Raw genomic sequence first — 26,891 nt, forward strand, 5'->3', positions numbered from 1 at the left:
AACACAGGGCAGAGAAAGTGCATTCAAAACTATTATTGTTCTAATTAGCATAAGTGGAGTAATGTGTAAGACAAAGATCAGATCCCAAGAGGTTACCCATTTTTGCCAAAAGAGATTTAAAAGAGGTGAAACACCCTATGGATTTTATAATGCAGCATTCTGTCAGATCCATAGGCATTAAGATTGGTGATCTCTCGCTCTCAGACCTTGACTGTGCAGATGATGTTCTTCTTCCAGTACGAAGCCCTGCCAGCAGAGGCAGATTAGAGATTTGTGGGGCCTTGGGCCAGAGCAAGTGGGGGCCCCTCCCCATCCCTTCTACCTGCAATCCCCCAACGTCCACTCCTGCCAGGGAGCAGGGTCAGGGTGTGGGGGCTTGCCCTGCCCTGCGCACCCTGCACTCCTGCCAGGGAGTGGGGTTGGGGCCCAGGAGCTTCCCCTACTCCTGGCAGGAGTGCCAAATGGACGGAGTGGGTCAGGGCACAAGGGTGCCCCAATTATCCAGGGCCCCTGGGCACAGGCCCCATTGGCCCAGTGGCTAATCTGCCACTGCCTGACAGATTTCGCAAGACACTCCAGCAAATGGAGGAGTCAACTAAGGTTGGCCTCCACATTTCGCAGTAAAGGACAAAGCTGCAAAATCTAGGATCAGGTCCACCCTAGGGATGTAAATATTGGTTTAAAAAGTTATCCGGTTAAACGATTAAAATTATATCGTTTAACTGGTTAATCATTAACCAGGGTTGCTCCAGCTGGCCTGGTGTGGCAGGGGCTGGGGTCCTGCCGGATTTGCAGGGCTGGGACATGGCTGGCACGGCCAGGGCCGTACTGGCCCGCCCGCTGCTGCTGTGGCTAGGGTCCTGCCAACATGTGCAGCCTGAGCTGGGGTCCTGCCAGCATGGCACAGCCGGAGCTGGTCCAGCCTACCCAATGCAGATGGGGTTGGGGGTCCCACCAGCCTGGCCTGGGGTTGCTCTGGCCTGGCCCAGCCAGGGCTGGCTTGGCGCTGGAGCTGTTCTGGCCCACCCGGCCCGGTGTGTCTGGGGCTGGGGTCCTGCTAGCTCAGCTGGGGCTGGTGTCCCTCTGGCCAACCCGACACGGCCGGGCCTGCTCCAGCTGGCTGGCCCAGTGCAGCCACGGCTGGAGTTCCTCCGGCTGGCCAGCTAGCTGCCGGGGTTAACACTTAAGGTCCGGTTAGCAGTAAGTCCAATACTGACCGGTTAACTATTTAACCTTGTACATCCCTAGTCCACCTGTGACCCCAATCTCTTTGAATAATTAAATTGTCAAAGAAATCTCCAGCGTTTCCTATTTGAGTTCTATACTCACCAGTTCCTCCAACTCTCATATGGAGGTTCTCCACAGGATTGGCATCACAGCATCTGCCATGGGTCGTTTACACACAATAATTGTATTAACCCCAGGTGCAGCAAATCAAGATAAAAAATTCAAATATGTGAATTTTATGTCCATGTTTTAAAGCGTTTCTTAAAAATAAAGGTTCAACATTCCTGTCAAAATGAAAATGATGCTGCAACCTTAACTATGGCATCACAATCCCACCATCATAACATTGTCTTAAGACAATGCATATAGAATCACACACACACACCTTACCAACTCGGAGAGGCCAATTAAGTAAGAGAAAGAAAACAAAACTTTTGAAGTGATAATCAAGATAGCCCAGTACAGTTTGATAAGAAGTGAGAGAATACTTACAAGGGGAGATAGATTCAATGTTTGTAATGGCTCAGCCATTCCCAGTCCTTAATCAATCCTAGATTGATTGAATCTAGTTTGCATATCAATTCCAGCTCACAGTCTCTCATTGGAGTCTGTTTTTGAAGTTTTTCTGTTGTAAAATAGCCACCCGCAGGTCTGTCATTGAATGACCAGACAGGTTAAAGTGTTCTCCACTGGTTTTTGAGTATTATGATTCCGGATGTCAGATTTGTGTCCATTAATTCTTTTGTGTAGAGACTGTCCAGTTTGGCCAATGTACATGGCAGAGGGGCATTGCTGGCATATATCAAGTCCTCGCTTCCCTCCAGCAGTCCCCTAAAATAGTTCTCTAATAAAGACTAAAGTGTACTCCTAGCCCTCCTGCAGCTGCAAACAATAGTAAAGAGCTGTCAAAAGTCAATTAAAAACCTGTTTCTTTCTTGACCTTTACATGTTATGGGTTGCTATGATCAAGATGTGCTAGAGGCCTCATGTGTGGTACTGAGGCCTTGAATGATTATATTTTATAGTTGCTTCAGAAGCTAAGTTTTTATGATCTTAGATTATATAGCTCAGGTTCCTGAGATGCCTCTACTATACTCCAGCATCTCCAGGCACTTCAGGGTGGAATGGAGAAACATGTGCAACTCCCTCCCTTGTGTAATTGCAACTACAGAACCCAGTAATCTTATTCTAACTGATGCTGGAGGCTCCTGGTGATTATACAATTGCCTAATAGAACTATTCTACAAAAATTTGCAGTGGTGAATGCAAATGCCACTAGACATTACTTGAGGTCATGCTTGATTTCTAACTCAACCAGGGAAATGCAAACCATTTTTTTGCTCTGTATTGATATTATCCCTGTAAAGCTCCATGATATTATTCCTAATTACTCACTCCTTTTCTGAAATATACATCATTCACCGGGGTTTGTGTTTATCGTCTGCCTACAGACTTTGTTTTACTTTGAGATTCAGTTCTTCAGAGCTAAGACCAAGTTTGTTTTCTTGACCTGTCTCCGATTTTATGACGGAGGGGACCCACAGTACATCTTTGGTTAAACCTATTAACCAAAGCAGTAAATTAATTCTGCTGGGCAAGAGGGGAATCTAAGGAGCAAACTCAAACTGCTTCTTTGGTTTTGGGTGTGAGCCTGGAATTCCAAAATGCATGGAAGATGGACTATCCTACAGCACAGGTTAATTCTCCATGGAAAGGCTTTCGACACAGCCCCAAATGACATTTTCACAAGCAAACTGGGAAAATGTAGTCTAGATGAAATTACTTTAAAGTTGGTTCACAGCTAATTGAAAGACCATACTCAAAAAAGTAGTTATAAATGGTTCTGTGTCAAAATGGGAGGACATATCTAGTGGGGTCCCACAGTGGTCTGTCACTATTCAATATTTTTATTAATTACTTATATAATGAAGTGGAGAGTATGCTTATAAAATGTGCAGGTGACAAACTGGGAGGGATTGCATGTATTTTGAAGGATGGAATTAGAATTCAAAATTACCATGACAAATTGGAGAATTGGTCTGACTTCAACAAGATGAAATTAAATAAAGGTAAGTGCAAAGTACTTGACTTAGGAAAAAAAATCAAATGTACAATTACAAAATGGGGAATAACTGACCAGGTGGTAGTACTGCTGAAAAGGATCTAAGGGTTATAGTGGATTATAAATTGAATATGAGTCAACAAAGCAATGCAGTTGCAAAAAAGTCTAATATTGTGCTGGTGTACATTAATAAGACATGGGAGGCAATTGTCTGCTCAGCACTGGTGAGGCCTCTGCTGAGTACTGTGTGCCACATATTAGGAAAGATGTGGACAAACTGGAGAGTCCAGAGGTGAGCAACAAAAATACTAAAACATGTACAAAACCAGACCTATGAGGAAAGCTTAACAAAAAAACCTGAACATGTTTAGCCTTGAGAAAAGAAGCCTGAGGGGGGACCTGATAACAGTTTTCAAATATGTTAAGGGCTGTTACAAAGAGAGGACTGATCAGTTGTTCTCTGTTCACTGAAGGTAGGACAAGAAGATTTAGGTTTAACGATTAGGGGAGTTAAGTTCTGGAATAGACTTCCAAGGAAAGTTGTGGAATCCCCATCATTGGAGTTTCATAAGAATAGGTGGGACAGACAACTGTCCAGAATGGCGGTTTACTTGAGACAAGGTGGGTGAGGTAACATCTTTTATTGGACCAACTTCTGTTGGAGAGAGAGACAGACATGTTTTTGAGCTTTCATAGAGTTCTTCAGGTCTGGGAAACGTACTCAGAGAATCACAGTTAAATACAAGGTGGAACAGATTGTTGAGTGTAAGGCCCGATCTACACTCGGGGGGGTGGGGGGGGAGGAGGAAATCGATCCAAGTTATGCAACTTCAGCTACGTGAATAATGTTGCTGAAGTCGATGTACTTAGATTGACTTACCGTGGTGTCTTCACTGAGGTGAGTCGACTGCTGCCGCTCCCCCGTCGACTCCGCCTCTCGTGGCAGTGGAGTACAGGAGTCGACATGAGAGCGCTCGGGGATCGATCTATCGCATCTAGCCTAGATGCGATAAATCGACCGCTGCTGGATCGATCACTGCCCGCCAATCCGGCAGGTAGTGTAGACATACCCTTAGTAGTTAACACATACTTCAAGGGACCATCCTCTCTCTCTGGCACAAGTGGTCTTAAAACCTTTAAAATATATAGGACAGAGATGACAGTTGTTATGATGGTCAGCTTCAAGTCCTGCACAAGATCATAGTATACATCATGATGCTATATAGTCCAGGCAAACCTGGGGAGAAAAATGGTGCCAGTCATTTAATTAATTTCTCATTCAGTACAAAAAGATGAGATTCAAAGGTGGAGGGGACATGGTGTGCTGATCTCAGGCTGATATTTGGCCCTATTTTAAATTTTGCAAACACTAGTGTCTCTACCTCTGTTACTAAAGGAACTTGAAATGAATATAGCCATTTGCTTTACTTTATTGTGCAGCATTTAAGAGCTCTCTTTGGACACTTGAGCCTTCCACAAGTAGTAAATTCTGACCGTTTCTTTGAGAAGCTCAGCAAGGAGAATGAATTCATGAGTTTTGGAAATAACATATCCAGGTGGCTTAATATTTTATAATCTACATTTTCAGAGCCAGCGATTTTGAGAGTGACGGTCATGTGAAATAGTGTTAACAGAGTATATTTTTAAGTTGCTAAGGCTACCACACTATGGCTGACTGATTGATCATAATGACTACATGACAACACAAGGAGATTCTAACTTTATGTTAACATACATTGACTGCACTGGCCAGAAGCCCAGTGAACATTAACAACAATTTGATCTTCTAGAACTTCTCAGTGTATTTGACAAGCTCATTACACAAACTCATTTATTTACTCTCCCATTTCAACAGAAGAACAAATGTCATAATCAAGCAAAAAGGAGTTAAATTATAAGGCAGAGCTTGTCATTTGCTCAGAGATAGCATTAATCTAGTTGCTGTATACACAACATTCATCTTCCATCAAAGAGAGGATCAGTTTCTTTGGATTTTCTATAGGCCAGCTGTAGGGGAATACATTTTACAAGAAATCCAGTGTGTATGTGTAACTTTTGATTAAAACAATGGGAAAGAAAGCACTTTATTTTCCTCAGAGTAATGGTCGATTTAAAGAAAACCCCATTACACAAGTTCATTCAGAATATACCAGAAGAGCTGTTAAAAGATATTCTTAGAGGTTCAATTAGCCTGAAACAAACAATTACAACTATAGATCTATTTAACTGAAATAAAACTCTGAGCAGCTGGCTTCCCAACCATGTTTCAAATACAGTACACGTAAATGGCAGTGGATCAGATCTTATCCCCATCTGGGATTTGGCTTTATTTACAAGAGGAACTGGAAATGAAACATCAAATCCAGCCAAGCCTTCTCTCCAAGGCTGGCAGCTCCCAAGGCCCCTCCTCAAGAACTGCTCAGCCCATACTCTTGGTCCTCATTATAAAGCACTTCTACATCCTTTATATTTCTACGATTATCAACAGACATGCAATAATGAGTCAACAAACCTCACTTATAATTTTCCTGCCAGAAAAGGTGTGTTCTTAACTCAAGTGAGCTAACTCTAGTTCACAAGCCTAGTTAACTAACTCAAGGTAAAATCCTTGTAAAGACCAGCCAGTTTGTAGTTTGCAAATGAATTAGGAGGTCAAGTTAAAGACAAGCACCCTCACTAAATTTCACTGAGTCTGGTATTTTCTTTTATAGAGTCCCATTTATTTACAAGGAATGTACAAAGTCTTGCTTCAACAAATGCAGGAAACACCAAAAAACAAGAGATAGTGACTTTGCTTAGGGTATGTCTACACTACAGCTATGGAAAATCTGCTTTACAAGAGGAGACTCAAAGAGTTTGGCTTGTTTAACCTAAGCAAGCAAAGGTTGAAGGAAGATGTGTTTACAGAGAGCAATCCTATCAATGGGATAAACACCAGGGAGAGAGAGGAGTTCTTGAAGTTAAGGATTAATGTTGGCACAGAATCAACTGGATATAAACTGGACATTAACAAGTTTAGGCTTGAAATGAGACAATGGTTTCTAACAATCAGAGGAGTGTAGTTTCAGAATAGCCTCTAGTAGAGTAATGGGGGCAAAAAACCTAACTTGTTTCAAGACTGATCTTGAGAAGTTTATGGAGGGAATGGTATGATGAGGTTGCCTATAAAGGCATATGGGCCATCCGTTACTGCTATTAGCAAATATCTCCAACTGCTGAAGATGGGACTGTAGATGGGGAGGGCTGAGTTACTACAGAGAATTCTTTCCAGGCATGTGGCTAGGCAGGGGGAGCAGTCTCACTCACATGCTCAGGGTCTAATTGATTGGTATATTTGGGGTCAGAAAGGAATTTCCTCCAGGTCAGATTAGCAGAAACCCAGGGTTTTGGCCTTCCTCTGCAGTGTGGGATATGGGTCACTTGCTGGTTTGAACTAATGGTGGATTCTCTGTAACGTGAAGTCTTTAAATCAATATTTGTAACTCAGCCAGAGGTTATGGACCTATTACGGGAGTGGGTGGGTGAGGTCCTATGGCAGGAGTGGGCAAACTATGGCCCGTGGGCTGCATCCGGCCTGCCAGCTGTTTTAAGCTGGCCCTTGCGCTCCTGCTGGGGAGAGGGGTCTGGGGCTCGTCCTGCTCTGGTGCTCCAGCTGGGGCACAGGCTCGGGAGCCGCTCCACACAGCTCCTAGAAGCAGCTGCATGACCCTGCTCCGGCGCTCCAGCCAGGGCGCAGAGTCAGGGGCTGCGCCATGTGGCTCTGGGAAGCCACGGCATAGCCTCCTTCTGGCGCTCCAGCCAGGGTGCAGGGTTGGGGGCAGCTGCACGCGAGTCCTTGAGGCCGCAGCATGGCCCCCCTCCAGTGCTCCAGCCGAGGAGCAGGGTCAGGGGCCGCTCCACACGGCTCCCAGAAGTCATGGCATGGCCCACCTCTGGCTTCTACGCACTCCAATGGCCCTCTCTAGCACTCCAATGGGAGCTCTAGGGGCGGTGCCTGTGGACGGGGCAGCGCGCAGAACCGCCTGGCCATGCCTGCGCATAGGAGCCGGAGAAGGGACATGCCACTGCTTCCAGGAGCCGCTTGAGGTAAGCGCTGCCCAGAACCTGCACCCCTGAGCCTCTCCCCATGCCCCAACCCCCTGCCCCAGCCCTGATCCCCCTTCTGCCCTTCAACCCCCTCAATCTCAACCCAGAGCACCCTCCTGCACCCCAAACCCCTAATCCCCAGCCCCACTTCAGAGACCACATCCCCAGCGCCTGCATCCCAACCCCCTGCCCCAGCCCTGATCCCGCTCCTGCCTTCCGAACCCCTTGGTCCCAGCCCAGAGCACCCTCCTACACCCCAAACTCCTCATTTCTAAAATGATCAGCAATGAACTAATTTAAACAATTTTGTTAAATATTTTTAGGTTTAAGAGTTAATAATCCAACAAAATAAATTGGGTGGCTCTTATTTCTCAGTTACTGTTTCAAGCTATCCATGGCCTCAAAAGGGCATAATTGCATCATTTTATGGGTGGTACATATTGTTAGGATTATCTTCACAAACATAAGGGCTGGGGAAATTTTTTAATTAAAGCTTAGATTCTGGAGACCATATCTGCAGCAAGGGATGGAGTCCACTGCTGTGAACCAAGAAAATGATTTTATTGTCCTCACTGTAAGGTATATATTTTAGATAGAATATTATGACAGCAACATGGATGTAAAAAAATTAAAATCAGACCCAAAGTATCTCAAGTTAAGCATCCAAAAGTTAGTGGACACCTCTGAAACTTTGGGTCTAAGCACCTTGCCCAAGGTCACAGATCTGGGACTAGAATCCCTAGGGCGGATCCTCAGTCGGTATAAATGATCAAAGCTCAATGCTATGATCACTTTCACCAGTGGAAGATCTGCTCCCACGTGTCCCAACTCCCAGTCCTGTGCACTAACCCTAACAGTTGCTGTATACTAGTACAGGACTAGACCCTTCACCCACACAAAAGGGCCACGTCCAGCAGATAGAGCAATGGAGTCCCATTTCTTTTCTAGGCTTTCCCAAGTGTCCTTGGGCAGGGCCCTTAAATTCTGTGCTTCAGTTTTCCCCATTTCTGGTAGTGATGGAATACTTAACTTCTAGGAATGCTCTGAGCCAAAATTCATTGGGCCAGATTCTCAGCTACTGTAGCCCCATTGACTTCAGTGCAGTTAGTGCATTTGACAGCAGTTGAGGATCTAGTTCTGTAATGTTGTCCTCTGCTACCACCTAGATCTTCAGTTAGTATAAATTGTCTTACCTCCAGCTACAGATATGTCCCCTGGATTGGACAGTGGTAGGTGCTTCAGAAGTGCCTTGATTGGTGCAAGTGCTGTAAGAGTGTGAAGTATATCACTGTGGATTAGAGTTCTAAAGCCATTTAATATTCAGCAGCTACGTATTTCAGCAATGTGGGATCTTCTTGAAGAGGTTGATGAGGTTAATGTTGAGCTGTGGTTTTAACCTCACTATATCTTTTCCTTCTGTTTACACTAAACCTAGAAAGAATGTATTATACCTTTATTCACCTTAACATCATGGAGTATTTTCATAAACATTTTAAACACTTTCTGACACAGGTCTTTACTTTTGTCGTTAGTACGTAAAATGAATGGGTTTCATAACTGTAGCACCAGACTTTCTAATGTGTTGCACCAATACTACTGTATAGCTTTGTAATTTACTGTGAAATACAATGCTGTTGTTTCCAATCTTTGTCCGAAAGATTTCCCCACTTTAAAGGGCACTTAAGCAGGACGTCCAAAAGCTAAAATATGGGGCAACATTCAGCCTTCTGTTCATGTAGAAAGATTCAGAAGTGGATATCATCAAGAACTACTGTCTAGCAAGCAGCCAGCCCTTTGATAAAAAGGTGCAGCTAAAGTGATTTCAGTCATCACTCACAAAACTCCATAAACAGCAAAATAACAGCCCGTGGCCTAAAGCTCACTGATATTTACACGCAGTATCATATACGTCATGTCAATTAATTCAACGAGGTCTCTAACATACTATAGTTTAGGCAGCCCACTAGACAAAAGTTAAGATTTAAAAAAAAAAAGTACTCAATGCAAACAAACTGAAATACATGTGAAAAACAATGTACCAGTTACAAGTGACATTTATAAGCCTACTTCTAGCAGTAACAATTATGCTAAAAATATGGCATTTGGGACTCTGACAATATTCAAGCTCAATATATACTCTAGCCTGAGGCCTGTAAGGAACATTAGGATACTAAAGGCCTGTATAGTAAGACTATAAATAAGGTTTTCAAAAGTGAAGCATTTTGAATAAATGTTACCATTAATTTTTCAATTGTTAAACCAATACTAATCAAGAATTGATAGTGGTTTAAAGAGTGGAGGGCAGATCTTCAGCTGGTATAAACGGTCACAGCTTTGCTGACTTCAGCAGAGGAGCTGCCCCTCTCCGACACAGCCACAAAAAGACTTCAGATTATTAGGCTAAGCAAATTTGGGGCATTTTGCATTAAAATAGTTACCCTCGGTCATGGGGCACATCAATCACTGCCAGACTGGACCTTCCTCCTGTTCACTCTGGGAATTAGCTCAAGGTTGACACCCACACGTGCAGTCTGCACATCACCACTTCTTCTCTGCAGTCTGCCTGCGGCCCCTCTCACAGCATCCTCTTTGTGACTCGGCCCTCCAGCCATGTCCCTATCAATGTTCCCCTGACCAGGGGAGTTTAGCTCCTAGTCCAGCCACTTCCCCAGTGGCAACTGTAGTCAATTGTCTTGCCACTTCCCCAGTGGGGAGGACCCTGGCCCACCCACTACTCAACATCCCAGACCAGGTACCCTCCAAATCAGAGTCACTTACTGCATTCCTTTGCTTCTACTATCACTGCATTTCTCTGGGCCACTTCCCTGTGACCACAGCACCCTCCTCAGTCCAAGCAGCCCATCCAGAGCTCCTTCTCTTCTCCCCGGGTTCCTGCCTATCCAAGAGGCTACAGGGTTGCAGCTTACACCAGACACAATCCTCCCTCCTCAAGCTCCAAGCAGCTACTGAGCCTGCTGTTTCCTGAGGCTCTTTTTATATGGGCCTGCTGGGCCCTGATTGGCCACTCCTTACAGCCCCTCTCCTATTGGCTTCTTTTCACACAGTCTCTTAAGGGCTCTATTAACCCCTTACTGGGCAGTGTGGGGCAGATGCCCCATCACACTCTCCTTCCCTCAAATAGGGGAAACAATACTATAACTTATGTTAAATATGTGTTCATCCTGCCTACTTTATCAAGACTGGTTCGCTAAGACACCCAGTCCATGAACAAAATATGTGGGAACAAAATAGCACAGTGCTACAAATTGATCTACTTACTTTTTAATTAAGTTGGATTATATGCATGTTTCATGCCCCTCCCTCAAGGACAAGCTTGCTGGAGGGACATGAAACTCACACTTAAAAATCCTGCACACAGTACAATACTAGGCACTTCTGATCTGGGACTAAAAATTAAAACTGGCCTCCCATGTCCTTTAAAACCATGCAAGCAAATTGGGATCCTTACTGTCCCTCATAAAACACATTCACACTTAACATTCTTCCCAAAGTGCTGCATGGAGCACTCTGGCCAAAAAGGATCAGAGAATAACTTTTGTAAAGGCGGAAGATAAGAGGGAGAGTCAGCCAGTTCCGCTGTTCAGTGGTGCTTACAAGGTAGAAGGCTAATTTTCATTTTTGGCCTCAAGTTGGATATGCTGCTAAATTAACGTACTCAAATTTAAGTGCACTTGAAGCGCTTGCCTGGTAGGGAGTAGGAAAGGAAGGAGAGAGGCAGTAAAAAGGATCCTTTTGCACTGGAATAGGTGCCGTTTTAGTGCACAAAATGAGGGCTGGAGAGTGGACGAAGCAAGGTTGCTGCACAGCAGCACACAGGACAGGGCTTAGACATGGGCAGGGCTGGCCTTATCATGAGGCGAACTGAGGCGGCCTCCTCAGGTGCCAGACGGTTGGGGGGCACCACTAGGACCCAGAGTGTAGAAAATTGTGTCTGCTGCGGGTGCATATGTATTCTCTCTGCTCTAGATGCACAGAGATGGTGGAGTGCTGTGCTGGAGGAAGGAGGCACAAGAGACATAACAGGCAGGCAGGAGAAAAGGTAAGAGGGAATAACAGAAAGCAGCAGGAGGGGCAGTGCAGTGCGGCGTTCGGCGTGGGGGCGGGGTTCCGATGGCGCGGTGCTCGGCGGGGGGTGTTTGGTGGTGCGCCGCTCCACGTCGGGCGGGGGGTGTTCAGCGGCGCGGCGCTCGGTGGGGGGTGTTTGATGCTCCGCAGGGGGCGGGGGGTGTTTGGCGGCGCAGCACTCGGTGGGGGGTGGGGGGGGTGTTCAGCGGCATGGCGCTCGGCAGGGGGTGTTTGGCAGCGCGGTGCTCCGCAGGGGGCGGGGGGTGTTCGGCGGCGTGGTGCTCACGCAGGGGGGCTTCAGCAGTGCAGCGCTCTGCAGGGGGCGGAGGTGTTCAGCGGTGCGGCGCTCCACGGGGGACGGGGGTGTTCGGCAGCGTGGCGGGGGGGCCGAGGTTGTTCGGCAGTGTGGCGGGGGGTGGGGGCTGTTCGGCGGCGCAGCACTCCGCGGGGGTGTTCGGCAGCGCAGCGCTCGGCAGGGGGCGAGGGGTGTTTGGCAGCGCGGTGGGGGATGTTCGGTGGCACTCCGCGTTGGGGGGTTCAGCAGCGTGGCGGGGGGCGGGGGCTGTTCGGCAGCGCGGCGCTCGGTGGGGGGGGTGTTATGGCGGGGCGCTGCTTTTTTTTGCTGCTCGGGGCGGCAAAAAAGTTAGAGCCGGCCCTGGTTGAGAGCCACTATAGCTGGCACAGAACAGCAGTCATGAGTGAAAGAAGAAAACCGCCCCTCTGGAGCAGCATTCAGAAAACAAAGGAAGCTTTTCTATCTATCTTTGTGTCTATGTATCTCAGGAGTTCTCCTGAGATACATAGACACAAATGTTCACGGTGAGCCTTCCAGCTCCAGTGAGGATGTGAGTGGTGAGCAGATGCCTGATCTTCCAGTTAGTCAGAGTGCAGGTGACCTGGCAGCTACTGCAGCATCCATATCTCCATCTCAAAAGGATGTAACCAGGCACATTCCTGAAGAAAAGTGTAGATCAGAGAAGAGTTTGGTGGAGGCGCAAGAAACAGCTGCTGCTGAGTTTAGTTCCTTAAGTCTAGATGATCCAGGACTGTGGACCCACTTGAGCAGTAGCCTGAGGGACTTCCTTGTACTGCATGGGCCACAGCAAGTGAAAAACTTCATGTTTCCCAAAGACAATGAAAATAGAAGTTTCCATCCAACACATTATTGGCATCAAATCCCCAATGGTGACAAAGTGGAGAGGCCATGGCTTATGTACTCAAAACCCCAGAATGCTGAAGAAGACCTACACCAGCAATACAGGGCACTAGAGACAGTGTTGACACACGATGACATGTGTGATATTGATGCGAGTGATTTAGGTGATGAACTGAAAGCCCTTTCAAGATACATTTCAGCAGGATTAACTCCAAAGGCTGTTCTGGAATATATGTGCACAAATAAGCTGACACCCTCTTTCCAAATGCTTTTGTTGCTCTGTGCATACTTCTAAAACTTCTTGTAACAGTTGCCAGTGGAGAACGCAGCTTCTCCAAGCTGAAGTTAATAAAAACACATCTACGCTCCACTATGACAAAGGAGAGGCTGGTTGGCCTTGCAACCATCTCAGTAGAGCATGAGCTGGCGGAGACTGTGGACCTTCAGCAGGAAGCAGTTCAAATCTTTGCAACCAAGAAGGCACGGAAAGCACCACTTTGATAATTCAAACAGATAAAAATGCCAGTGTTTACTATGCAGACAAGAAAAGTTACATTTGCTGTTCAGGCGTTTAAAAGTTAAGTGTTACTTAAAATTTTTGAACAAGGCATTTTAAGTTGTTAGTTCTCCTTTATTAGGGTAGGTAGCAGAGCAGTACCATGAGAGGAGTAGAACAGGAAGAAGGCAGAATTGAGACCTTTAAAAATTTTGGCCCAAGTGAGGGGGCATGGGGGTGTCATTTGAGCTCCCCGCCTCAGGTGCCAAAATGTTGTGGGCCAGCCCTGGACGTGGGACAGAGTACAAAAGCCCATGGAACATATCCACATTCACTCCGCAGTCTCCCTCCTACTTCCAAAACGCCAACCCATTTCCAAACTTAACTATTCAGGACGGCCATCAGAATCTACATGATTAAATGCCACTTTCCAGGACCAGGTTTTTGATTCTCTCAATCTGCTGGACAGCAGGGTTCTTCCCAGCCTGCTTTGGAAGTTTGGGGAAACCACTCAGCCCCCATTTACAAAGACATAGCCTCTACCCTTAGGATGGGTTGCTTCTATATTTTTACACTTGTATTTATTTATTTTAACTAGTTATTCTAGCACTTAAGTAAATTAGCAGAAACATTCCCTAGTTTAAGGTGGCTTTCTGCACCCCCTCTAAGCTATTCAGAAGAGCATTCATCCAAGGTACAAAACTATGTTGAAACTTTGGGAGTGGAATGGACCACTCCAGTACAGATTTAATTTCCATTAAATTCCTCAGTGAGAATGCACTCACTCTTAGAATGGAGGGACGGGCAAAACCTGGCCAATATCTTTGAAATGGGTTATTTTTAAATGTATCCCCCCTTATAAATATGAATAATGGAACAGAAGCCCAATAGCCTTTAAAAATCACTCATCTCCTCATATAGTCGGGGGGGGGGGGTTCTTCTCAACCAAGTGCTTTAGGTTCTTGATTAATATGAATCGTGTAAACAAAACTTAGTTTTAGTGCTTATCTCTGCAGCAGACTAGAAGCAGTCTTTCTGTCAATCGGCTTCTGAGTTCTCCCCCTTTGAAGGAAGGTCAATAGAACACAGCCTTCAAGAAAATCCAGCAGGTATCACTGGTGATAACTTCTATACAGAGAAGAGGACAGAAGTTACAAAACGAGAGAGAGCAGAGTGAAAAAGAACTTAATTGGTTGATGTAAGAAGGCATTTGTCTCCAGAATCAAGGTCTGTCTCTACCGATGATAGGACACAGAAAATGACAAGAATTTTACAGTCCCTGCAAACAATCCCATTCCCCACTAGGAAACAAACCTACTTATCACAAAATAATAAGTGGTGGAGATGCACAATATAAAGTACTTCACACTTTATTATAGTGTGTATTATTATTATTATTATACATTCCAGCTAAATATTTTGGGTTGCAGATATACTTGAGAAACAAAAGATCAGAGTTAAAGGAAGTATTTTTTCACACAATGCACAGTCAACCTGTGGAACTCCTTGCCAGAGGATGTTGTGAAGACCGAGACTATAACAGGGTTCAAAAAAGAACTAGGTAAGTTCATGGAGGATAGGGCCATTGATGGCTATTAGCCAGGATGGACAGGGATGGTGTCCCTAGCCTCTGTTTGCCAGAAGCTGGGAATGGGCAACAGGGATGGATCACTGGAAGATTACTTGTTCTGTTCATTCCCTCTGAAGCACTTGGCATTGGCCACTGTCGGAAGACAGGATACTGGGCTAGATGGACCTTTGGTCTGACCCAGTATGGACGTTCTTATGTTCTAACTTTTTGGGTGTTATATAAACAAGTAATACTTATTGCTTGGTTGAAGGTTTAAATGAGCTCAGTTCAAATTACATACCACTTGCTTGACTGATATAAGTTACATTTATAACCAGACAAAGCATGAGACTTTTCAGGGAGAGTAAATATATTTAGGTGATAGATTTATAGAAACTCCTAGCCAAAACAGGTAAAATGCTATAATAAATTAGATTTTAGATGTAGCAGTACCCCAATATTTGACATTCTAAAAACACATAAGGCAACAATTAGTTAATAGTCAATTCATCATCTGGAGTGAATAGAACTGCATGATTCATTTATTTACCCAATTAAAATTCAAGAAAAATGTTACAATGAAGAGGAAAGAAACCATAGGAATTATCCTACACCATTCTAGATTTCTACACTTCTGCTCTCAGGATAGTTTCTGGAATTTAGTTTTTTCAGCTTTTGAGAGGAATCCTTTTGAGCCAAAATTAAAATGAGAATTTAAGTGACTGTGTATAATACATACATCAACCATCAATTTATTAATAATACTTTATTAAATAAATCATTCATATTCATACTCTCAGTAGAGAAAGACCGTAGTTGTAACACACAGACTGTTTAGAAAAAATTCACTAGCTCCTCTCACATGCAGGTGCACTATTTAATAATTAAACATTTAGTAGTAATATTATTTCAAATTAAGGTATAGATGTACAACCTTCTCCAAAAATCAACACATAATTTTAACATGAATTTCCAAGAGATTTTAAAGAGAAAAAAACTTTGTTACAACAGTTATGCGCAACAGTATAAACTGCAAACCAAATGCTATAGTAACAGCAACATGATTTTTAGCAAACTGTAAGAAAGTAAAATCTGGGTACAGCAGATTTTAAAGGTTCTAGTGGAATTATGCTTCAGAGCTGTGTAGACAGTACACCCTGCTGGGTAATCAAAGGACCTGCATGTGATATTGTCTAAACTAAAGGATTGGTACTGTGGCAGTGGATACACCCGTACAGACATGAACTATCACAGGCAGACCAAACAGAAAGAAAATCAGAGCTACAAGTCAGGACATTGTAGCATTTAAGATGACTGGAACATGTCAGAATTTGTTTATTCAGCGTTTGTTAATTCATACATCTAAAGAGTGAGGGATATAGAACCCAACATTCAAATTAAGTATCAAAGCAATGATTTATCTCAATACAAACTAGTGTTTCCTCTCTACAAAGCAGTTCTCCAGGAGAAAGGAGATGCATATTACTGCAGGAAGGGTATAATGGATGTCAGAGGCATGAAGACTCACAGGGACGCTCTTGTCAAAGAATCAAGGTACAATTTCACTCAAACAAAACTCTGAACAAGGCTATTTTAAAACTAGATAGTGTTTTACTGTCATACGTGACTGCCTTAAAACTTAACAATAAAAGTTCAACATTAAACCAAGAAGCATTTGAAAAGTAGAAAGTCAAGTAAAACTGCAAATATAGTTACTAGGGCTTTTTGACTGCAACTAGCAAGGATTCTCTCTCCTTGTTTTATTTTAAAGAAAATCTACTCTCAGATTGTCAAATATATTAGATAATGGTTGGGCTGAAAAATGTTTCCTAAGTATTTCTAAAGCCTTAACATTCTTAGCATGCAAAAGTTTTTCATCACTCAGCTCACTTTTAACATCCTCCAGTTCTTTTTGTATGTTTCTTATTTTTAAATCATAATGCAGTTTCACCTTTTCTATGCAGGCCTTATTTCCAAGATCATGTTGCTGTTTTAACTTCTTAACTTCTTGTTGTAAATCCTTGTTCTTTAGATCCAAACTCTGAATTTCTTTTCTTGCCTGAAGCAGCTCTTCATTTAAGCTTCTTATGTTTGCTGATTTTTCATGTAAATGTTGTTTTAAGGCTTGAAGCTCAAAATCTTTTTTTAAGCTGTCCTTTTGAATCTGCTGTAATTGGGTATTTTTGCAGCGAACCTCTTTTTTGGAGTTTAGAAGTTCTTGTTCAGCATTTTCAAAGTCCACTTGTATTTTTTTGCATTTAGCTTTCAGTTCCACTAACTCTGCATTCAAAGTGGACAGCTGAAGTTTCAGAGAAACTCCTTCCACATGGTTCTTGTGCATTTCTTGTCGCAAATCTGCTAATTCCTTTGCATTCCAGATACAATGACCCTCTGTTTTCTTTAAGCTTTCTTCAGTCCCAACATCTAAATTACCAGCTCCACAGCAGCCAGAATCCTCTTCTGTTTCCTTCTTTGAAATGTTTATCTTTGCACCTACTATGTTTGGTTCATATTCTCGTACAATGAGTTTGGAAAAACATTCTTTCTTTTTGAGGCTTTTTTCTTCTTGAAAATTTTTAATTGCTCTATTGTAGATTTCTTCCACTCTCTTTGCTCTCGCTAAAGCCAATTTTTCAAACATCAGAGATTCAGGCTGATAGGCTTGACTAAAAAAATCTTGTGCACTAAAATGAGGAGAAAATAACTTCTCCACCCAATGTTTATCTTTGTTCTCCATTTCTATGGTTTCCATTGCCTGTTAGTAGAAAAATAAAATCAGGATCTGAAAGAACACATTTAAACTTTGATGTGAAGCTTCATCTGAAAGAAACTAAAATTATTAGTAATTATAATTTGTAAAAATGTAGCGGGCTAGCTTCAGGTACCTTTACTCATGTTGGGTGGCACCTTACTCACGACTTCAGTGGGCCTACTTGTGGAGTAAGGTGCTTTTCAACATGAATAAGGATATCAGAAACTGGTCCAAAGTTACTAGTGTCATAACATACTAACTATAGGGAAGCCCTGCTCTGTTTTAACTGTCTATATGAAATTAAACTACCGGTAGATTGCTTTGAGGAAACAGTTTAGAGATTGATCCTGTTAAAGAAGAGCTTATATTGTTCTTATATGGGGCAAATCCTAGTGTTTAAACCAGGTAAATTTTCTATTGCCTGTAATGAGAGATTTGCCTGAATGTGGATTGAAGGATATGAATCATATTTTCTTTGTTTGTAAACTGTTTTTTTTAAACTGTATCACTAAAACTCTTTAAAGGTGCTAACATCTAGACAAGGATCTGAATATGTGACACACCACAGTAGGTAAATGCTAAGTGTTTAAAAATTGTGGAGATGTAGTGCTTATTAGAATAAATTACTGAAAAGCTGCACATAATATGGAGAGACTATACATAGACTTCCTCCTGCAACTCTGAGAATTGCCCTGCAAAATTCCTGATATTCCAGTCCTCATCCTCTCTAAGCACAGACTATCAATTGTGTAGCAACAGTTAGTTTTGCTATGAGAATCAATGTTTTAGGGACAACAATAAGATTCCCAAATACTTTTCACTAGAGACTAAATCAGAATTTGACTCAAGATCGCCAGAGGAGAAAGATTTATGGATTAATCCACTGTGCTATTTACTCCATGTTTCCCTGCATTATCATCACTGAACTAAGAAGATGAATCTAGGGTTACGCATGGTGCTAGGAATATTTAAGACAGTTACCATTTTTATTTGGATTTACATTGAAATCCAAGAACAATAACATGAGGCAAAATATATTGAAAAGAGATTATGTCAGTTAGCTTCTCTAATGATTTGGCTGTCTAAACATATTGAAGAGTTTTATAAAACCAAGTAGGAATATAAATTGAATATGGACAAGCTATGTCTCAGGCACAAGGGATAAGTTTGTGGAGTAAGAGAGGTAATAATGATACTAGAATAGTAAATGCACTATAATATTTCACTGATTCAAATTCAGAACAGCTCGGTAATGACTGAAAGATCTCCCTAATTCAGAGGTGTCTCATGTCTCAAGGATTTTCTCATGGAGTCACACTGAATATGACAATAAGGTACTGAATACATAATAAATTGAAGCTTAATTACTACATGAAGGCTGTATTCTGCACTTGATCTTTGTACAACCTCCCACTGACATTAGGCCGCGATCTGCCATAGATTGAGAAGAGTATGAAGTTCTAATTTTTTATTTTGGAATCAGGCCTTCTCCAAATAAGTTTGACACTCGTGATGTAATGGCTATTTGATGACCTATGTGAAATGAGCTTGGTGGCCTCAGTCTAGTTCCTCATGGACAGATGTCCATGTCACAGCGAGACCATCACTACAGCTGTTTCCAGTGACTAAAAAAACCTGGAGAGAAGGGACAGGGATTGGCTCAAAGAGGCCAGCAACTTTATAATCAGTTACCCTATTTGAGGTTGTCCCTCATCAGTGTTGACGTACAGTGGCAGGGCCGTTTGGGTAGACTTACTACCCATTCTGTAGATAGAAGTCATCAATCTCCAGGATGGGAAATGGGCAACAGGGGATGGATCACTTGATGATGACCTGTTCTGTTCATTCCCTCTATGGCACCTGGCATTGGCCACTGTTGGAAGTCAGGATAGGGGGCTATATGGATCTTTGGTCTGACCCAGTATGTCCGTTCTTATGTAATGAATGCTGTGGGACATAAACCTGTTTTGGATAATTGGGAATTTCAGATCTTTGAAACAGTACTGTATCCTACATTGAGGATGAAGAATTTCATGCATATTTACGTGATATTTTAAATCTCTCTTTTTTAACTCCTGTGTTAAATCGTCCCATGTTTAGCACCACTGAGAATCATAAGAACAGCCGTACCGGGTCAGACCAAAGGTCCATCTAGCCCAGTATTCTGTCTACCGACAGTGGCCAATGCCAGATGCCCCAGAGGGAGTGGACCTAACAGGCAATGATCAAGTGATCTCTCTCCTGCCATCCATCTCCATCCTCTGACAAACAGAGGCTAGGGACACCATTCCTTACCCATCCTGGCTAATAACCATTAATGGACTTAACCACCATGAATTTATTCAGTTCTCTTTTAAACGCTGTTATAGTCCTAGCCTTCACAACCTCCTCAGGTAAGGAGTTTCACAAGTTGACTGTGCGCTGTGTGAAGAGGAACTTCCTTGTATTTGTTTTAAACCTGCTGACTATTAATTTCATTTGGTGACCCCTAGTTCTTGTATTATGGGAATAAGTAAATAACTTTTCCTTATCCACTTTCTCCACATCACTCATGATTTTATATACCTCTATCATATCCCCCCCTTAGTCTCCTCTTTTCCAAGCTGAAGAGGCCTAGCCTCTTTAATCTCTCCTCATATGGGATCCGTTCCAAACCCCTAATCATTGTAGTTGCCCTTTTCTGAACTTTTTCTAGTGCCAGTATATCTTTTTTGAGATGAGGACACGCAGCACATGCCTGAAGAACTATTATTATTTACAAACTGAAAGAGTGCATAGGCCAGATGGAGGGAGGGACGACAAAGGGGACACAAAATAATGTTGTTGGACTCGATGCAGTGATTTTTGAAATTGTTGGAGAAAAAATTGGGTAAGCCAGGCAGATGTACTGAAGCTGCAGACAAAGGTAAATCACATGCCATCATTAAAGCCCCAGTGCTTCAAACTGCTCCATTCACGCACATATGAAGCCCCTTTGAATTCAATAGGAGTCTGCCCATGTGGCTGCTCAGAGGATCAAGGTCATATTTAGCAAGTGATCATGAGAACCAGGACTTTGGAGCGGAACCCGGAGCTGGAGCGCAGAGCAGCTCCGGAGCAGTGGAGCTGCAGGTTTTTGCCTGGAGCTGGAGCAGAGCCGGAGCACAGCTCCAAAGCCCTGATGAGAACCATATAAACTATGAAGAAAGAGAAAGTGGGGAATATTACCTGGAGCTGGGAGATTCTTGACGATATTGTCTAGCAGAGGTGAATTTTCCTGGCATTCCTTTCTCCAACAATATAGGAAACTTTAGGACAGAGACCCATATTAGCAGTCTGCCAGAAGCCAGAGGGCTTGGGCATTCCAGTCCATTTTAAAACCAAACTGAGTTTGCACAGCCATAATGTTTGTTCATATTTTTATTCCCTTTAAAAGATAAACAGAAACTGTTTGTTGAGAAGGTTCAATGGGGGAACAAATGCCTCCTGCAGGTAAGCGGGTTTGTCCTCACCCTGTGGTTACCCATCATGAGTTTGAGGGTGATAAATGACCCAAGTTCAGATACCCAATGTCACAGCAGCGCTATCCAGCATCAAAGGCTGTAACCACAGAGGAAGAGGGGGACTACTGCTGCAGAGGGGCTACCCAGCACCCGACATGACTAGGACTCAGAGTTAACAGAGCCATAATAATGGTAGGAACATCAAAGGGACAGAGTGCTACCCAGTGCCCCAAGCTGTAGGAGAACCTAACTCGATAAGGTTGAGGCACCCTCCAGCACCTCAGGTTATAAGGGAGGGGGCACCCAGCACCCCAGGCTGCAACCCCTTTGGGGGGGATGACCCAAGGACCCCAGGCTGTAACCCCTTAGGGTGGGGACACCCAGCATCCCAGGCTGTAACCCCTTAGGGTGGGGACACCCAGCACCCCAGGCTGTAACCCCTTAGGGTGGGGACACCCAGCATCCCAGGCTGTAACCCCTTAGGGTGGGGACACCCAGCACCCCAGGCTGTAACCCCTTAGGGTGGGGACACCCAGCATCCCAGGCTGTAACCCCTTAGGGGGGGACACCCAAGGACCCCAGGCTGTAACCCTTTAGGGTGCACGCACCCAGCACCCCAGGCTGTGTAACTCCTTAGGGTGCGGACACCGGCACTGCGCAGTGGGGGGCTCTGCCCACGCCTGGCACCGCCGGCAGCCCAGCCCGGCCCTACCTGGTGCCGGAGGCGGAGCCTTTCCCGCGGGGCCGCAGCGGCGGCTGGTGCGAGCCGAGCGGCCCGGCGCGAGTCCCCCTAGCAACGCGGCCTAGACAAGCGGGGCCGCCAGGCCTCAGCTCCGCCCCGCGGGGCGGCCAGGGGAAGCGGCTCCCCTCGCACTAACTCCTTCATGGGGGACGGTGGCTGCCGGCAGGGACCTGGCGGGCGTCCCCCGGGCCGGGCGGGAGAGGAGGGGCTGCCCCCCCGGGTCCCTCGTCCTGCCCCCGGCCGTGCCAGAGGGGCCCCAAGTGCAGGGACCGGCCGCCGGCGGCCCCGCTGTTCCCTCACGGGCAGGATCCCCGGGCCAGCCTGGGGGAGGTGTGAAGCCGGCGGTGGGGCCCGGGCAGAGGAGAAACCCAGAGCTGCTTCGTGTGGAAATGGGGGCCCAGGAGTGAGGACAGGCCCAGCCTGCGCTGAGCAGCGGGTTGGACTCGACCAGTGGCTCTCAAACTTGTGTACTGGTGACCCCTTTCGCATAGCAAGCCTCTGAGTGCGACCCCCCCCCCTTATAAATTAAAAACACTTTTTAATATATTTAACACCATTATAAATGCTGGAGGGAAAGCAGGATTTGAGGTGGAGGCTGACAGCTTGTGACTCCCCCCGAGGGGTCCTGACCCCCAGTTTGAGAACCCCTGCACTAGATGACCTCCTGAGGTCTCTTCCAACCCCAATCTTCTATGAAGCTGCCCAGGGCCCTGTTTACAGAGAAATGCAGCCACATTACTGCTCCCACATTCATTTGAAGATTAGTAAGTAATTGCCATTTCCTAAAAACTCCTCCATGGATTTGCTCAGCCCTTCTCATCTACTCATCCACACTTCAGCTCCTCTAGCCCTGGGAATCTCGGTCCCACCTCACTAGGTTCTGTTGGAACTGGAGAGACCTCCTCTTTTGCCGCTTCTGCCATCTAGAACAGCCTTCTTGTCTCTTGGCCTCAGTGATTCTCCATCTTATTTCCAAGAGCCTGTTTTTTTGCTGTCATTTCTAATTTCTCTTTCACTCTGCTTATTTAGCTCTGCAAGCATTTTTTTGAAACATACTGTACAAGACAGTTTTTTTTTCTCTTACTTAATTGGCCTCTCAGAGTTGGTAAGACAACTCCCACCTGTTTATGCTCTCTGTATGTGTGTATATATATCTCCTCAATATTTATTCCACTCTATATGCATCGAAGAAGTGGGCTGTAGTCCACGAAAGCTTATGCTCTAATAAATTTGTTAGTTTCTAAGGTGCCACAAATACTCCTGTTCTTTTTGTGGATACAGACTAACACGGCTGCTACTCTGAAACCGTACAAGACAGTGTATCACAATATCCAGATTGAATATTAAGCTGTGTTTACATGAGATTTCAGCCATCAGTGGCCACCCACTGAGGTAGCTGCCCCAGTGCAAGCAGGGAAGACTGCTATAAATTATGATTTGCACCAGTGCATTTTAGCCCAGTTTCAAACAGAAATAAACAGCATTGATGCAAATTGCTTATAGCAGTTTATATTGTTTATACGAGGGGTGCAACTATACTGGTGGCTGGGCACTGATGGATATAACAGGGACAAACTCCCAGTAGAGTTCTTGTACCATCAGGGTGCCCTAGCCACAGATCTCCATATGGAACGTCTCACTTTCTTCTATATTTTCTACAATCCATTTAATGTAAACAACTTGGTGAAATCAGAAAACATCACTATCTTGCTGTTCACATTCTCTTCCAAATATATTTAAACAGCACCAGCCCCAATACCAACCTCTGGAGGCAAAGCTATTCATCTCCATTGTGAGGAGCAGCCATTCTGTATGACTGTTACTATCACTAACCAGCTTTTTGATCCATGACAATACTTTGCCCTTTACTTTGTTGTCAGTTTATCTTCTCTAAATCTTTTATGAGCGCCCTTAGTAAAAGCTTTTTGAAAATCCAAGTATATTTTATCCCCTAGGTCTCCAATACTTACTATTTTATTAACTTGAATCAAGTCAGGGAATCAAGTCAATTTTGCCTTTGAAAATCAGTATTGGTGTGATCTTATCAAGTAAGGCTTATCCAAGTATTGGACTATTTTATCCTTAGATTCCAAGTACCAAGGTAAGGCTCACCAGTGTATAATACCAAGAATTGCCCCAGGCTTCTCTTTTTTTAAGAGAATAAGTACCCTGTTTATAATTTTGCAGCCTTCTGGAACAACTGTGGGATTTTAAAGATTTATTACATGCTTTAGCTGTGTACCAACTATGGCTGTAGCTGCTTGCACTGGTTGTCTTGGAGTTGACTCAAGGTGAGCAATGGACTACCAATTAAGTATCATTATAATGATACACATAAATGAGTAGAGGTCAACAATATGTAGCAAATCTGATCTACAACATATAAGCCCTCTGAAGAAAACATTAACGGCTTCAACTGGCCCATTCAGGACCCTTTCTTGCCTTATTAAGGACAAAAAATCATAAAAATGTAGTCTGGAAGGAACCTTGATAAGTCATCAAGTCCAGCCCCCTGTGATGTGGCAGGACCAAGTAAACCTAGACCATTGTTGACAGGTGTTTGTCCAGCCTGTTTTTAAAAATCTTCAATGACAGGATTCCACAACCCCCTTTGGATGCCTATTCCAGAGCTTAATTACCCTTGTAGTTAGAAAGTTTTTCCTAATATCTAATTTAAATCTCCCTTGCTTCAGATTAAGCCCATTATTTCTTGTCCTACCTTCAGTGGACATGGAGAACAATTGAGCACTGCCCTTTTTATAGCTCTTAACGTATCTGAAGAGTGGTATTAGGTGCCTCCTCAGTCTTCTTTTCTCAAGACTAAACATTCCCATTTTTTTTAACCTTTCTTCATAGGTCAGGTTTTCTAAACCTTTTACCATTTTTGTTGCTTGCCTCTGGACTCTTTCCAATTTGTCCACATCTTTCCTAAAGTGTGGTCCTCAGAGTTGGACACAGTATTACAGCTGGGGCCTCACCAGTTGAATAGAGTGGAACAGTTACCCTCCCCTGTCTTACATATAACCCTCTTGTTAATACACCCCAGAATGATATTAGCCTTTTTTGCAGCTGCATCATATTGTTGACTCATATTCAGTTTGTGGTCCATTTATAACTCCCAGATAATTTTCAGCAGTACGAGTGCCTAGGCTCAGTGAAACCAGACTTGCTGATGAGTCCCACCTTGAGGAGGTGGAAGTAGGCTACACCTACTACTGGATTGGCAAGGCCAAGGATGAGCCAAGACAGTTGGGGGTAGGGTTCAGCATATGGTCTGACATTGCCCGCAAGTTTGACCCGCTACCCAAGGGAGATGACTGACTCATGGTACTCTGCATCAACTTACCCAGAGACCAGTATGCCACCATTCATCAGCGCCTACCCACCAACAATGATTCATACAGACAAAATCAAGGAGGCATTTTATGAAGATCTCAGGAGGGTCATCAGAGAGGTGCTACACCAGGACAAACTTATTGTGCTTGGAGACTTTACTGCTTGTGTTGGAGTTGACTCTGATACATGGATCAGGGCACAGGACCATCATGGCATTGGAAGGTCAAATTCCAATGGCCAACTTCTTTTTCCAAGTGAGCCAAGTTCAATCTCACTGTTACCAACCCAGTCTTCCAACAGGCAAACAAATATAAGACAAGATGGATGCATCTGAGGTCAAAACAGTGGCATATGTTGGACTATGTAATTGTATGGTCTAAAGATATTAAAGATGTGTACATCAGTCACTCTTTGAGAAATGCTGAATGCTGGTCAGACCATTGGCTTGTGTGAGAAGCATCATGTCGCTACATTTCTCACCAAAGCATTCCAAAGATTCCTCAAGCCATCCAAGAAGATCAATGTGGCTGCCATGAAAGACCCCAGCAAACAAATGAAGTTGAAACAGAGTTGGAGATTGTGTTAGCTGATGTCCCAGAGAACTCCACAGATGTTGAGGCAACCTGGCAGAAGCTCAGAGATGTCACATATAATGCGGCATCCAAGGTTCTTGGCTTTGTAAGGCAGAAACACCAGGACTACATCTTGGACAAGAAATCAGTAATGAAGAAGGCCAGATATATCAGGGCAAACATATACTACAAACCCGATTAAGACTAATGAAGAGTCACAGGTAGGAGCAGAAGGCTGCAGAAAGTGGTTGACATGGTGGGAGTGATCTGTCATTGTGTTGGTCAGACAGCCCTCCTCCCTCTTACCCCCCCCCCCAAAAAAAAAAAGATTTTTGGGAAAAAAAAACCTGTGGCCAAATGTTAGAAAAGGTAAGCTGGGTTGCAACATCTGCTCAAAAGTACCAACATACTCCAAGGAGAATGTGAAGTCCAGGCTCTCTGCTGTAGGTAGAAATTGGCTGAGAGAGGGGTAGTATGTGGGTTCAGAGAGTACAAGGACAATCACCAGAAGGCAATGCCAGCTCCCGTAAAATCTCTTGTAAAGTACGTCAGTATCATACTGATAACATCAAGCTAATGTGAACAGAGTTTCTTGTACATGAACATAATCATGACCCCTTTGCGATCATCTCTGAAACTGCAGACCATATCAATGCTACTTTTCATTAGCTTGGTAGGACCACCTCTCACAAAGTTCAATGCTGAGCCATATGTGAGATCCTGGATCGGGAAGGGAAGATACACTGCAGCTGATATCAGGAGCAAGGTCAGGGAAGAAAAAAATGTATGAAAACAACATGATACAGTTGAGGAGTTTCCTTGAGTAGCTTTTTGTTCATCTGGTTGGCGGAGAATGGGAGGGAAATGAGGAGGTCCAGGAAATACTCTAAGCGAATTTAAGCCCTGATGACAAAGGTCATCAAAAATTGTGGAAAATGCTTGCAGGAAGGCATTCCTGTTGATTAACACCAGGCAGTCCTGCTCTAGCAATGGGGAGGCCCTATCCAGCGCTTCTCTAGTTAGCAAACTAGTCCCACTCTGGCCTGGTTGGTTTAATTTAGCCCTCCAGCTACATTAGGAAACCTCCTCCCTTTGCAAGGTAACAAAAAGTCTGGCCAAAGCAAGAGTCCTTTGGACAAAGCCCTCTTCCCAGAGACCAGGCAGTCTTTGCTTCTTGATTTCAGGGATGCCCTCCTCTTGATACAGGTGGATCAGCATATATCACCTCAAGGTGGCACTGCTGAATAGAACAGTTTAAAAAATAGTATTTCTCCCCCTTGGAAAATTTTGATTAACATTTAAAAAAATAAATTGTCCATGGAAA

General features: G+C 44.2%; 2 protein-coding genes across 8 annotated transcripts in view; both read right to left on the minus strand.

The window, feature by feature from the left end:
- Positions 1–10,343, minus strand: part of PHF6 (PHD finger protein 6) — a 50,309-nt gene extending 39,966 nt beyond the window's left edge. The window contains exons 1-2 of one of the 4 annotated variants that reach the window (XM_065557367.1): positions 10,154–10,343; positions 8,569–8,806 (exon numbers count right to left, since the gene is read on the minus strand). The gene's annotated coding sequence lies outside the window, so the exon portion shown is untranslated. Of the gene's footprint in view, positions 1–4,169; positions 4,192–8,568; positions 8,807–10,153 lie in introns of those variants that run through there. The other 3 variants (XM_042851175.2, XM_042851171.2, XM_065557360.1) reach the window with 3 other exon arrangements.
- Positions 10,344–15,181: 4,838 nt separating this feature from the next.
- On the minus strand, positions 15,182–22,061 carry CCDC160 (coiled-coil domain containing 160). Of its 4 annotated transcripts, none has more exons than XM_042851177.2 (3): positions 21,960–22,061; positions 20,643–20,841; positions 15,182–17,438 (listed from the first exon to the last, which is right to left on the minus strand). In XM_042851177.2, exon 3 carries the CDS (start codon positions 17,433–17,435, stop codon positions 16,449–16,451), a length of 987 nt encoding a protein of 328 aa, XP_042707111.1. In that variant the 5' UTR covers positions 17,436–17,438; positions 20,643–20,841; positions 21,960–22,061; the 3' UTR covers positions 15,182–16,448. The 4 variants fall into 4 exon arrangements, with proteins under 4 accessions (XP_042707111.1, XP_042707112.1, XP_008177208.1 ...); XM_042851178.2 differs by lacking the exon at positions 21,960–22,061 and adding an exon at positions 21,630–21,952 and having other exon boundaries at positions 20,643–20,722; XM_008178986.4 differs by lacking the exon at positions 21,960–22,061 and adding an exon at positions 21,630–21,952.
- Between the last annotated feature and the right edge of the window lie 4,830 nt (positions 22,062–26,891).

Source organism: Chrysemys picta, chromosome 9, assembly GCF_011386835.1.
Source record: "Chrysemys picta bellii isolate R12L10 chromosome 9, ASM1138683v2, whole genome shotgun sequence".
Classification (NCBI taxonomy): domain Eukaryota; kingdom Metazoa; phylum Chordata; order Testudines; family Emydidae; genus Chrysemys; species Chrysemys picta.

Bases quoted from the DNA above. Each gene is read 5' to 3' on its own strand.
- CCDC160 (XM_042851177.2), bottom strand. From the start codon at position 17,435: ATGGAAACCATAGAAATGGAGAACAAAGATAAACATTGGGTGGAGAAG.